The sequence below is a fragment of the Eriocheir sinensis genome, chromosome 28 (assembly GCF_024679095.1).
Source record: "Eriocheir sinensis breed Jianghai 21 chromosome 28, ASM2467909v1, whole genome shotgun sequence".
NCBI classification, from domain to species: Eukaryota; Metazoa; Arthropoda; class Malacostraca; order Decapoda; family Varunidae; genus Eriocheir; species Eriocheir sinensis.
In genome coordinates, this window is record NC_066536.1 from 14,751,663 (window position 1) to 14,765,252 (window position 13,590).

The following is a 13,590-nucleotide window of genomic DNA, read 5'->3' on the forward strand; positions in this document are numbered from 1 at the left end:
GTCGTCTCTGATTTTCTTCTCATTAAGGTTATATTGCTGTTTTGTTTTGCTTTTTTTTCTTGCCTCCTTTTCTTTTTTCTTTTCTTCATTTTTTCTTTTCTTTTTTTCTTTTCTTCTCTTTTGTTTTCAGTTTTGCTTTTGGTTTGCTGTTTTGTTTGTTTTTGTTTTTATTTTTCTTACGGTTGTTCTTTTGTTGTCTCTTTCCCTTTCTTTTTTATCCAAGATCTTTCATTTTTCTTTCCTTTTTTTTTTCCTTTTTGTCGCTTGCTTTGCCTCTTTATAGAAATCATGTGTTTCCTTTTAAAGACGAAGAAAAAGGAGATTATTGTGCCGTCTACTCTCTGGAGAAAAAAAGAGAGGAGAGAGAGTAGCAAGAGAGAGAAAAGCAAGAAGAAGAGTAATTGGATCCTCTGGCAGCATTCAGAGCCACTTGAGGAAGTCTGGATCGCTTCTCATTCTGTTTCCAGCCCTGTTTCAGCGTCTCAGGAGGAGCAACGCCCTTCGCTCTATTCACCTCCATCTCCTCCTCATCTCCTCTTCTTCCTCCTTGATCGCCCGTCCGCTCTCTACTTAACGCCAGCCAAACCGCCGTGTTAGAAAGGCGCCAAATCGTAAAATGGAATCAGCTGCAGTAAAATTCGCTTGCGGTAACCACATGCTTCTTGCTCCACCTCCACCCCTGTCTCTCCCCCCTCCCCGCAGCTGATGCCTGACTGATCTACTTCGGGGAGGAGGAGGAAGGAGGGAAGAAGGAGAGGCGGTAGCGGTGAGGGAGGCTGCGTGGTCGTGGTGGTTGTTATTGGAATGGTAGTGGGGGTGGGGTGGAGATTTTGGTGATGGTGGTGAGGTCTTGTGGTGATGGAGGTTGTAGTGAGCAGGTGTGGTGGTAGGGGAAGTGGTGGTGGTGATGGGAGGGAAGTTAATGGCAGTGGAGGTGGAGTTGAGGTTACGGTGATAGTGGTGATGTGTGGAGGTGAGGGAGGTTATATTGGTCATGGTTGTGGTGAAACAGGGTAGTGGGTCTTGCGTGGTAGTAGTAGTAGCAGTGTTAGTTGTGGCAGTGGAGGTGGAATTGGGTAATGGTGATGGGAAGAGTCCAATGGTGGTGGTAGCAAGTTACGGTAGGGAGAGGTAATGAGAGAAAGGTTCATGGAGGAGGGAGGGAGAGAGGGAGAGAAGGAGGGAGGGAGGATCTTCGGGGCTACTGATGGGGTGCCGCGGGGTGCTCGCTTGGGTCATCATGCCCCTAAATAACCACCACTCCCGCAGCACCGAGACTAAGCCCGTATTCTTAAACCTCTCGTTGCCTCAGTTCGCTCGTTCGAAAACCCTCTCGTGGAAGTTCTTGGGGTTTTCAAGGGCTGTTTTGTGATGCTAGTGATAGTTGTACTCGACTTCTGCACCATGAAAGGAAAAATCACCCATGGAAGTTCGGTTAATCTTCACATACATAACCCCCCCCCCCCCCGACACTTTCCCCTCCTCCAAGCTGTTATGTTGTTATCTCCCTCTAGCTTAACCTATTAGAGTACTGTAAGTAGCAACATCCCCCACATGCCAAGTTTCATTCTAGCTCACTGCTCCAACTTTCCTATGATTCTATGGTTCCGCGTCTTGTCTTCAACGCCGTCAGACTCCTCCTCCTCCTCCTTTTCCCGTTCCTCTGTGCCCAATCTATCCCTTGCAATCCCTCCCGGCAAGCCACCTAACCGACCTTTCCTTTCCCTCACCACCACTGTCATTCCCGCCGCCGCCGCCTTTCCTTCCCGTCCCTTCCCGCGTCCACGGCCCCCACAGGAACCATACGGAGCGACGCACGCCCGGCCACCAGCACCCAAACCTGTTCCCCTTGCATCCCGCGCCGCCTCACCTCCATCCACCATCCTTATCACCGGCGTCATGACAGGGCGCTGCTTGTCTCCCCCATCGACGCCGCAACCTGCTGTATGCGGCGTAAATCTCGCTTCGGCAACTCTACAGCAGGTCGGGAAATAAGAAACCCCACCGCCGCCTCGCCCTGGCAATTACGGGAGCGAGCGTGTAACCGGCGGGGATGTGCTCCTTGGCCGCGGCGAAACGGTGTAATGTAGGGACACGATGCGGTGGATCCTCACGTGTTGGAGAGGTACATACAAGAAGACAAAGGTGAACGAGCGGAGGGTTTCTTTTTTGTCTGTCGAGCTGGATTTCTTTGCTTTCTTTTCTCTCTTTTTCTCTCCCTCTCTCCGTCCCTGACCCGCTGCGTTCTCTACCCTATCTTAAGTTACTGCAAGCACACACGCCACACGCACACACACACACACACACACCTGTCCGTCTTCTCGCGTGAGGAGTGTTATTAAGGGTGTTTGAATACCTTTGGACGGCTTCGTGGCTCTGAGAGGTCGAGGTGCAGGGGGTTCACATGAGTGTTTGGGTTAGCTTTGGTCTGTTCGCTGGCTGTTAAGAGGTCAGCGTCCGGGGAAGTCTTAAGGGTGTTTGGGTTAGCTTTGGTCTGTTCGCTGGCTATCAGAGGTCAGCTTCCGGGGTGGCAGCGACCATCAAGACCCACACACGGCCATGAGTTAGTTAAAGGTCCATATATTTAAACGATTCGTGCTCCCATTACGACATTTCCCAAGACAAGGGAGGGTATGTACTGTAGGTGGGTGAGTGTACGTTCAGCATCTTTGCCCCTCAGTAATCAGGGTTCGCATCCGTCCTGTAATCTTCTTGTCCTGTACACCCCACCGCCCCTTGCCTGGCCTTCCCTTTCCCTACCTTACGCAACCTTATCTAACCTTATTTCAACTCCCCTTGCCATACTTTACATCGCCTTAACTTAGCGTACTTTATTTACCTTTCCTTATTTTACCTGGCACTAACTTACCTCTGATCACCCCTCACCACACTCCCTCGCGTGCTTCGTCTTGCCTTAACTCACTCTGGACACGCCTTTCCTTTTCATCCCTTGCCTTTTTTTATGTCGTAACTTACCTTATCTTGCCTTTCATTAATTTAGCTTTGATCACCTTTCGCCAGCCCACCTTACGCACTCCATCTTCCCTCACTCATCCCTTTGAATTCGCCTTACCTGTTCGTCCTTTCTCTTCCTTTCCCTTCCTTCCCTTCACTTAGCTTCCTCCCTGCCCTTTCCTTCCCATTATTTAACTTCATTTCTTCCTTTTCTTCCCTTTACTTAATTTCATCTCTCTTCTTCTCCTCCCCTTCCCTCTCCTTTCTTTCTCTAACTTACCCTCTCCTTCCCTTCAGTTACCTTCATACTTTCCCTTTCCTTCCCATTACTTATCTTCCTTCCTTCCTTTCCTTCCCTTTACTTAACTGCATCTCTCTCCTTCTCCTTCCCTTCCCTCTCCTTTCCTTCATTTACCTTCATCCCTTCCCTTTCCTTCCCTTCATTTACCTTTATCCCTTTCCCTTTCCTTCCTTCCTCTTCCTTTCATCCTTCCCTTTCTTTCTCTCCTTTCCTTGCTTTTCCTTCTTTCCTTCTCCTTCCCTTTCCTTTCCTTCTCCTTCTCGTTCCTTCCCTTGCTTTTCTCTCTTTCCCCTTTCCTTTCCTTCTCCTCCCTTTCCATCCCTTCCCTTGCCTTTTCTTCCCTTCCCGCTCCGTCCTTTCCCTTACTTTACCTTACATTACCTTACCTTACCTTGACATCACATCACCTTATACTTTCCCTTACCTCAGCTCCCTAAACACATCTTCCCTTCCCTCCCCTCACCTTACCCTACTTCACCTAGCCGTCCCTTGCGCCATCTTATCTTACCCACGCTCATCGTATCTTACTTACCTTATTTCTCCCTTCCTCGCCCTTTCTCACCTCAACCAGGAAGAGAGAGGGAGGAAAGGAAGGAAAGACATCTGGACTAAGTAATATAAGCTCTCCCTCCTTACCTGAACGAGGCAATGCTCTCATCCTCTCTTTCCTTCTCTTCCTCCTCCTTCTCCACCTCCTCCTCCATCTCCCTCTATTACTCAATCACAGTACCTCTTTTGTGTCTTCTTTCTTATGCAGTGACTCCCCTTCTTCCCCAGCGCAGTGCCTTTCCCCTCATTTCCTCCTTCTTTCAATGCCTCATCTTTTTTTCGTCTCATCCTTCTACCTCTTCGTAACTCGCCCGCTCATCCTCCTGCCATCCTCTCTCAGTGCCTCACCCTCTTCTCCCACTCCTGTCCTGTCACCCGTCGCTATACAGCCTTCATACAACCTCACACCTTCCTCTCCTTCCCTCCATGCAGTGCCTCCTCCTCCTTACTTTCCCTACAGTGCCTCATCCTTACCTCTCACACTCGTCCCTGCTACATCCTCTCCTCATACACCCTCGTACCCTTCCCTCCTTCCCCCATACAGTGCCTATCCCTCCCTACTCTCCCTACAGTGTCTCACCCCTCACTCTCTTCCCCCACAGTGCCTCACTACGACCTGGTGAAGCTGCGGATGCGACACAAGCGCAGCGCGGACGGTGACGTGGTGCGCAGTGTCCATCTCCGCGCGCTGGGTTCCTCGAAAGTGCTCAACCTCCGCCCCAACCTCGACCTCGCCCGCCCCGTCCCGCTCTTCTACGCCGACCGTGATGACCATGGCGGCGTCACCGTCACGCCCACCGACCACGTGAGTCCTCTTGAGTAGTTCTGTGAAAGTGAGGTGAAGGTGAAGAGGAGCTAGAAGATGAGTCACTGGGATTTAGTTTTTAATGACTTTTCTTACCAGTCAAGATAATGAATAATTGTATGAAGGAGGATATGGTGTCCAAAGTGTATAATTAGTTTAGTGAATATTTTTTTTAAACTTGCAAAATATGTATTTTTTTCTTTTCTTATTAATACCATAACAGGCTCTCTTCATCCTCTTTATGACACATGCTGCAGGCTTTCATCCCACACTTGACCAGAACAACTTTATTCAACCATTAACATCTTCGCCAATGTCAGAAGTTTGCATGAAAGAATGAACCGTTGAACATAGACCTACTTAGTTACCTTGGTGTCCATCATGCCCTGCACTGTTTGTCCTCCTTCCGTCCTGCTGTGCTCACTCAATAACGCCTCTCGTCCCCTCCCGCAGACCGAGGACCTGGGGGTGCCGCACCAGGACGAAGAACACATGGCGGCCATCACTGTGTCCCACCACCCCGACACTGGCGCCCTGCTGCTGGTGAGTGCCGCCGCTGCCTGGGCCAAGACGGGGGAGCTTAAGGGACGGGAGGGGGTGTCAGGGGCGTGGAACTGGGGAACGGAAAAGAGGAGGAAGGGTTAGGGGGTTGGGTGGGTAGAGAGGTCAGGAAAGGAAAAAAAGAAGCAAAGGTAGCAGGGAACGGGAGAGTATTATAAAGGCGACACACGAAGAAGTGGAGGTTGGGGACACGTAGGAGAAAAGGAAAGACCAAGAAAATGAGAAAGTACAGGGAAGGAAACATGAGAGAAGTGAATATGAAGAGAACGAAAGTAAGGCAGGAATCGACCTTAAAGCTTAAAACTTAGAATATCAAAAAATAGCTGAGAGAAAAACATATTCGAGAAGTAAATGATTACGAGGAGGGAATAAAATAGGTAATAGTTCAGTTAAGAATAAACGCTGCCAAGAAGTAAGAAGAGAAAAACTAGGGAGTATTATATGGAAGGAATGGTGGAGAGGTGAGGAGAATGGCGACAATATGGAGGGTGGCGCAAAGGGAGGGACGTGAGCGGAGGAAGGCGTCGGTTATGGAAGATTAGAAGATATCACAGTGACGGAGACAGCGAGGAGGCAAAAGGAGAATGGAAGGAAGTGGAGGAACGTGTAAAGAGAACGATTCTAGTGCTCCCTAAGGTAACGTGGAAGGGAGAGGAGAGAGGAAAAGAGGCTGGAGGAGGTGATGGGGATGACACGAATGGAGAGGAAGACGAAGAGGAAAAGACACTACGCCAAAACTGTTATTGTTATTTAAAAGGAAAAGTTAGACACACACACAAGAAAAGGAGAACTACAGGATTATTATGTATACGAAAATGCTACTAAAGTTACATATTAAAAAGTAGTAAAAAAGTAAATGCAATGACTCTCTTAGGGAAACAAGAGTGGTGAGAATGGCACACGGTAATGACTAAATATATTAACTGGTAGAGCATAACAAAGGAACGGCAATGCATTTTCAAGGAGGAGAACATAAAAGAAAAAGAAAGGTAGCAATCTGAGCGAAATGAAAGAAACAGAAGATGGCGTTAACTAAAGACTGGACATAATAACTGAGAGAACATAGCTAAATAAATCTGAATATAATAAGATAACAAAAAGTAGGTCTGAGTGAACGCAAAAAAAATACTGATGAAAAAGACATTAGCGAGAACACAACAAAGGAATCTCTGCTAATCTTTAAATGACAGAAGGATGAAGAGAGGGAGAACAAGGAAAGACAAATGAGGGATTGACAAGAAACAGAAGCAAAAACAAACGGCACAAAAAAGAAGATGATATAAACACTGTCCTCCACTTTACCTGTAGCTTTTTGGGGCTGTGGTTCCTCCAGGTGAGACGCGCGGTGAGAGAAGCCTTAGGACGGTACTCTCAGACTCCTCAGACTCTCTCATCAATTTCCAAAGGCCAAAAAGGAGATCAGTCGGGTTCTAATGAGTGATTCTTTACGTTCATGGTCCAGAAGAAGGGTCATACTACCACCAGGGTCATAAAGGTACCTCTGGAAATACCCCAAACTCCTACGAAAGCCTTGTCAAATATGTGTACTTGGGCGTCGAAGTGTTTTAAGAATATGAACCTTAGGACTAGAAGATGTCTGGGCCCAACACTCCTTCCCTCCCTCCCTCTCCCTCTCAGTCTCCTTCTCCCTCTCCCTCTCCATCGGTCCTTCTTCGATCTTATCTCTCTGTTTTTAGCATTCATCATTTTTTTTCTGCCTCTCAAGCGTTTCGTCGATGGGCCGCGATACAATTTAGTTCTAACACGTGAGGCCACCTGGACACCTGCTTCACCGGGGTAATTAGTGAGGCCCAGGTGTGTGTGAGGGTGGGGAGAGTAGGAGTGTTTAGGGGAGGTTGGGGTGTGTGTGTGTGTGTGTGTGTGTGTGTGTGTGTGTGTGTGTGTGCGTGTGTGTGTGTGTGTGTGTGTGTGTGTGTGTGTGTGTGTGTTTGTGTGTGTGTGTGGCCGGAATTCCTCATCAATATTCCTCGAGAATCGCTCCTATTCTTTTACTTCCTTTCGCTCCTCCTCCTCCTCCTCCTTCTCCTCCTCCTCCATCTGCTTTCGCTTTTCCTTCTCTTGCGTGTCTGTGTGTGTGTTTTAATGAACTAATCCAGCGGTGAGTGGCAGTCGTAGGATATAATTACTGTTTTAGCTTTCTTTACTCTTTGTTTGTTTTATTTTTCCAGACACACAACCTTACAGCCTCCTAAGTTTCTCGCTTTAACTCTTCCTCTCTCTCCCTCTTTCTCTCCTCCCTTTATTCCTTCCTTAGTGTTACTTATTGTATCACTAATCATGCACGATATACCTGTCCCCTTTCTCCATACAATCAACCCCAACACCTGAGGCTACCTGGTCACCTGCTCTCCCCGGTAATTAGAGAGGCCCCACCTGCCCTACCTTACCTTTCCTGTTTGAGAGAGGACCAGAGAAGCGTGAATGTTGCCGCCAAGTATGTAGGAAGAGAAAGAAGGAAGACGAGTTAAGAGAAGAATGTGAGAGACTGAAAGAGTTACATCGGGCGAAGGAAGAAAGGAGAGGAAAGGAAATGGGATAAATGAGAGCGTACGAGAGGAGAGAGAAAATAAGTTAAAAGAAGAAAGAAAGGGCGAAGGAAAAAAGAAGGGGAGAGAAAATAGGATAGATTAAATAAGTTCGATAAAAGGAAGAAAGCGAATTAAAAGGAAGAAAGGAGAGGAAGGGAAATGGGATAAATGAAAGGGTGCGAGAGGAGGGACAAAATAAGTTAAAAGAAGAAAGAAAGGGTGAAGGAAGAAAGGAGAGGAGAGGATATAGGATAGATTAAAGAAGTTCGATAAAAGGAAGAAAGCGAATTAAAAGAAGGAAGACAGAAGAGGCAAGGAAATAGGATAGATGGAAGGAGTTCGACGTGAGGAGGAGGAGGGAGAAAGAGGGAGAGAAAAGAAGGGAGACAGGATGAAGGAAGTACCTCTGCCCTCTCCTTCCTTATCTTCATCCCTCACGCACCCTCGTCCTCGTGTGTCTGTTGTCCTCGTAAAACTATCACCCTCCTCTTCCTCTCTCCTCCTCCTCCTCTTCCTCCTCCGCCTTCTCCTCGCGTGTGACGGTTCCATCAGGCCCGAGTTCATGTTTATCGCCGCCGCCCCGCTCACTCAGCAGCTCCCCAAGCCCTTCTTTACGGCCTTGTGGTCCGTGCGGCGCTCAGGGGGCATGTTTGGGGCAGGTTAGCGTTAAAAGCCTTCCTGGAATGTCTTGTTTTTGAGGCTAGAGGAATGCACTGTTATAGGGATGTGAATAATGGTAGTTTTTTCTATTGGTTGTTTTCACTGTTGTTTTTAAGTGTCTGATATGTTCATTACCAAATCTCTATACGTGTCGTCTTCGTTATGCCTGTCATTGCAGTAACTTCGAGTACTATAGGTAAAAGGCTTATGGATGGTGATCTCTTATGACTTGCTTTCCTCTTTTTCATCCTTTACTTTGGCGCATGAACACGGTGATGGCTTATGATGCTCCCGCGGCCCTCTGTACGGAAAGGCTCACGATTCCCACCCTCACGACACCCAACGAGGAACAAACTTTTTATCGGCGTCTTCATCCTTTCCGCCAAAAGCTCGCCGGCTCCCTGATGCGGCTGTAATCACCTCATCCTTGCCTTATAGTGACTGTTCCGTGCCTCATAACGACCCTTACCCCGCAGGACGGCACGGTAGGCGAGGAGCTGGTGGTGCGACCCCTGCCCCCGTCCCTCCATCAGGTGGCGCGGGGCGAGGAGGAGGCCAACATCAACCAGCTGTCTCCGGACGATGAGTTCTTCATGGACCAAGACCCCGGTGGACTTGAGGACCCGATGGTGTTCAGCGACGGACTCCCTCTGGCGGGCGACGACAACACGGGCTCCTTACTCGACCTCCAGCAGCAGTGAGTCCTCGTCCCTCGACCCTCACTCTTCATTCTTTGCCATTTCTCTGTCACTCCTCATTCCATCGCATCTCTCAATCTCCTCTCTTCTCCATATCTTCTCTCTATCTTCTCTATCTCTCTCCTCTCCATATCTTCTCTCTACCTTCTCTATCTCTCTCCTCTCCATATCTTCTCTCTACCTTCTCTATCTCTCTCCTCTCCATATCTTCTCTCTGCCTTCTCTATCTCTCTCCTCTCCATATCTTCTCTCTGCCTTCTCTATCTCTCTCCTCTTCATATTTTCTCTCTACCTTCTCTATCTCTCTCCTCTCCATATCTTCTCTCTATCTTCTCTATCGTTCTCATCTATCTTCAGCTACAGCAATAACCTCGTCTCATCGCATGTCTCCACTCTCCCTCATTCCTCACCTCTCACACTTTGCCTCTCTTCTGTCACCCTTCACCACCTCGCTCATGCTCACCACTCGACTGACAGACACAATAAGCTGCTGTTCCTTCCTCCCCTCAAGCATCCTTTCCTCCTTGCTTACCCTTTAAATTTCTTCCTCATCCTTTTCACCACTCCATCGTATCTCATTCCTTACCCTTCACCTCATTTCCATGACATATTAAGTCTCCTCTTCCACTTCATTCACCTCTAATCCATCTCTCTTCCTCTTTTCTTTGTTTCTATCTCTCTCTCCCTTCGCTCTTTGCTTGTCGCCCATCACCCCTTCATTACCTCATTCCCTTCACCGCTTTAGTTCCCTTCTTAGACTTATAATAGTGTGTCCTCAGCCCTTCCCACCTCATGCACCTCATCCTCACTGCTAACCCTTCACGCTTCCTGTGCTTCACCACCCGTCACCTTGTACCCGTCACACCTTGCGTCTCCTTCCTTAACGGGGATCATGTTTCTTAATGGTCCCTCTAAACGAGAAAAATGAGAAAAAATCATCACTCACACAAACCATTTCATAATAAGTATCAAAGCATTTGTGATCAGTTTATGTATCATCTATTATTGGGGGGTTTATATCATGGCACAAATTTGGCCCGTCGCTGCTACCGGGTTAACCTTCACTAGCAGTAAGTCCTCGCTCCTTCGCCCCTTTTCCGTCTCATTCTCCCATTCACCCCTCATCCTTTGCGACCCGTCCCTCACCCTTCAACCTTTTCCTCATATCCATTTACCTTTTGCATCATATTCCTCCTTCTCCAGTAGCAGTCAGGCCAGGTCCTTCTATCCTTCCCTTATCCTTCTTACTTCGTCATTACCATCTTACTCTCATCCCTCGCCCCATCTTCCTTCACCCTCTCACAGCCATTATTTCTCGCATCATCTCATCCCCCTCCTGTAGTATTAAGTTCACGTCCCTCTACCCTTCCCTACTCTTCTCTCTTTAAGTCTCATCCGTCAGCCTTCCTTCCCTTGCATCCGTCACCTAGATCAAGCCAGCAATACAACGTCGTCTCCATTTCTGCCTTCTGTCTTACCCTTTGCCCCTCGTTTTTCCTTTATCTATCATTAATTTCTTGAACATCCGTCACTTCTTGCTCTTCCTCCTTTCACCTTGTCCTCCAGTTCACCAGCGCCCGTCTTTAGTGCCTGGAAGAGCTGCCAACCCTTGCTGTGTTATCTGTACCACGCAGCAGCTCGCCAAATTAAACATGAGCTGCTGGTTGTGTCGAGTATTCAAATATATGCACGGCAATTTCGGATCTCCAAAGGTGAATTTGCTAGTAATAACTTTTTTTCTTTCCCTTGCCGCCTCGCCTATCGCAGACAAGAGGACAACTCCGTCAACAGGACGCTGCCCGAGGGCCTGACGCTGCTGAGGCGCCGTCGCGAGAGTGAATCCGAAGGTTACCACATCGTGTACCGCCGAGCCGTCCCCGCCGTGGAGACTGACTACGGTGAGTCCCCTTACAGACTTTGGTGAGTCAGAATGATGCCTCCAGAAGTGAAAACAGTGAGTCTCCACCAAGGTTGCCTGAGAAGGAAAAGTCAGGGCGATGTAACTTGTGTGCTGCTGGAAGCCCTGGCGTGTCGCGGAGGCCCCTCGGCTCTTCCTGGGATCCTTGGGCGCCCCGCCGCGGCTGTGCCCTCGACACTTGTTAGCAGGGGAACAAAGTATCAGGAACCCACACGCGAACTCCTCTTAAAGGGATAAAACATGACATTAAGCTGGAAATGAGAGGAGCGGCGCGGCGGGTCACGGCTCTCCGGGGTCGGCCGAGGAGGGTACGAGTCCATCTTGACGTCATGTTTGTTGATCAAGACTTACGTCAGGCCGTGTTGACTCCCGGCGACCTTGGCGTGTTGGCTTTGCATAATTATATAAACCCGTGTTGACTCATTTGCACAGCGTTAATGAATATGGCGTTGGAGACAAAGTAACAAAGCCTAAGGAGATTAAACGAAACTTTTGAGCTAAACTGGTGATGGTGGTGAGTGTGGTGTCGGTGGTGGTGACGGGAATGGTGATGAAGATGGAGGCTGCAATGCTGGCGGCGGTGATGGTGGTAGTGACAGTGAGAACCATGAAGAAAGTTCGTCGGCCAGTGGGGGTCCTCACTGGCTCCACTAACGCTTCTTTAAAACCAGACGGAGGCATAAAGAGGCTGCTAAGAGGCCCGAGACGGATGCTGGGTGCGGGCAGTCACCTCTCAGGGCGCTGGAGAAGAGGGGGGTGAGGGTTATGGGTGCCTAGACGGGCCTACGGGTGCAACACACTAACGCCGGGACCTCGAGAACATTGGCGCCTTCGTGTTGCTGGGGGAAGGTTGTGGCGCCAAGGGTAGTGTGTGTTTGGAAGGGGGGAAGGGAGAGGGAGGAAAAGGGGAGTGTGTGTGTGTGTGTGTGTGTGTGTTCCAGGTTAGATGGCGCTCTCATGTTTCTTTTTTCTAGTTTATCATCAAAATTCACCGTCATACAATCTTGTTCATATGATTTTCTTAAGAGGGAACTGAAACCCACGTAGGCAAATCAAAGCAAATAATTCTAAGTGTATTTATCCGAGTTATTGTTTGCCGAAATAAATATAATCATTTGCACTCTTTTGCCCACTCTTCTGAACTCTTTTATAGGGGCTGTGATTGGGGGGAGGGGGGGGGGGGGCTATATTTTCCCCCTTGAGATGCTTCCTTTACTGTTAAAAAAAAACGCGTCCTCTCTCCAATGGTTACCTGTGAGGCGACAAAACAAACAAACAAATAAAGAGAAAACCCACCGTCACTCACCTACCTATTTGTGAAGCCGTTATCGGGAGCCTCTTCGTCGGCCAAAGGCGTTTTAAGACTCTCGACTTTAATTAAATGGAAAAAGTTCGTGGAGTGGGTGAGATAATCGGACGACTTTCCCGCCGACTCACTCATAACGCGGGACTAAAAAATAAAAAAAAAATAATAAAAAAAAAAAAAAAAAATCAAGGTGGAGAGGAGGAAACAGATCACCCGCTGTTCACCCGCCATCCACGTCACCCACCCACTCACCCACCTACCAGCCCTCTCTACCGCCAAAAAACACCCCTTTCATCCGCACACCGAACCTACCAACCCAGAAATCCACACCACCACCCACTTACCCATACCACCTTCACCACCCAAACCACCCCACCACCCATTCACCCACACCACCCCACCACCCATTCACCCACACCACTCTCGTCATACACGCAGTTGTCAAAAAGGTGGATATTGCGACGCTTGTGAATTTGGATGGTGGTGGTGATGGTGGTGGTGGTGGTGGTGATGGTGGTGGTGGTGATGCTGGTGGTGGTGATGATGGTGGTTCTTGCGTCTCAACAGCCTTTAAATCGCTATATTGAAATCCCTCGCATCTGTTTATTCTTCCTTCCTTTACTCTCTCTCTCTCTCTCTCTCTCTCTCTCTCTCTCTCTCTCTCTCTCTCTCTCTCTCTCTCTCCGCTTCTTCACAACCCTATTCGTCAGTCAGACAGTGCTCCGAAACAATGCTTGCACCGTTTTCTTTCGCTCGTTTTTTTTCCTTTGAGGGGGAACTTGCGGGGTCAGGCTAGACGAGTTTGTGTAAGCGAAGGAATTTCCGGGGCGTCTTTGATTTCATTGAGTTAGCGTGGCTTGCGGCGCAGCGGTGGGTGGCGATGAGTGATGGGGCGGGTTGGCTGACGGGGCAGACTCCTTCAGACGGGGCACCAACACCACCGCTCGCCTGGACCTGCCCTTCTGCCCTCTGTTAAAGTCATTCAGTTGAAAAATGCCATTGGGCCTGTACATCCCCCTACGGTTCGAAGGTGTTTCCAGGCTGTGACTCAATAAACAGTCAGTCATTCAATGAGGGAAGTTGATACAAAAATCCCAAGAGGCGTTGAACTTATAAAAATGCTGTTGGTAAATCGTACGCCATCAGTCTTCAAGAGCATTTCATTCAGTTATCAATGGTTTGGGAGGTGGCATTCAGTTCTTCAGTATATCAAAGCAACAGTAAATCCACAAACTCTATCGTTAAGCGCAAGTCGTTAAGCACATTAGTTGCCGTAAGAACCCTCGTC

The 13,590-nt window shown here is 48.6% G+C and overlaps 1 protein-coding gene across 5 annotated transcripts in view; it reads left to right on the forward strand.

Annotated features, from left to right (window-relative positions):
- Window positions 1–13,590, forward strand: part of LOC127004610 (A disintegrin and metalloproteinase with thrombospondin motifs 1-like) — a 132,372-nt gene that overhangs the window by 97,608 nt on the left and 21,174 nt on the right. For all 5 annotated transcript variants that reach the window (XM_050872620.1, XM_050872619.1, XM_050872623.1 and 2 more), the window contains exons 4-7: window positions 4,408–4,610; window positions 5,064–5,153; window positions 8,857–9,077; window positions 10,846–10,976. In XM_050872620.1, the coding sequence (XP_050728577.1) occupies window positions 4,408–4,610; window positions 5,064–5,153; window positions 8,857–9,077; window positions 10,846–10,976 (645 nt within the window). The remainder of the gene's footprint in view (window positions 1–4,407; window positions 4,611–5,063; window positions 5,154–8,856; window positions 9,078–10,845; window positions 10,977–13,590) is intronic.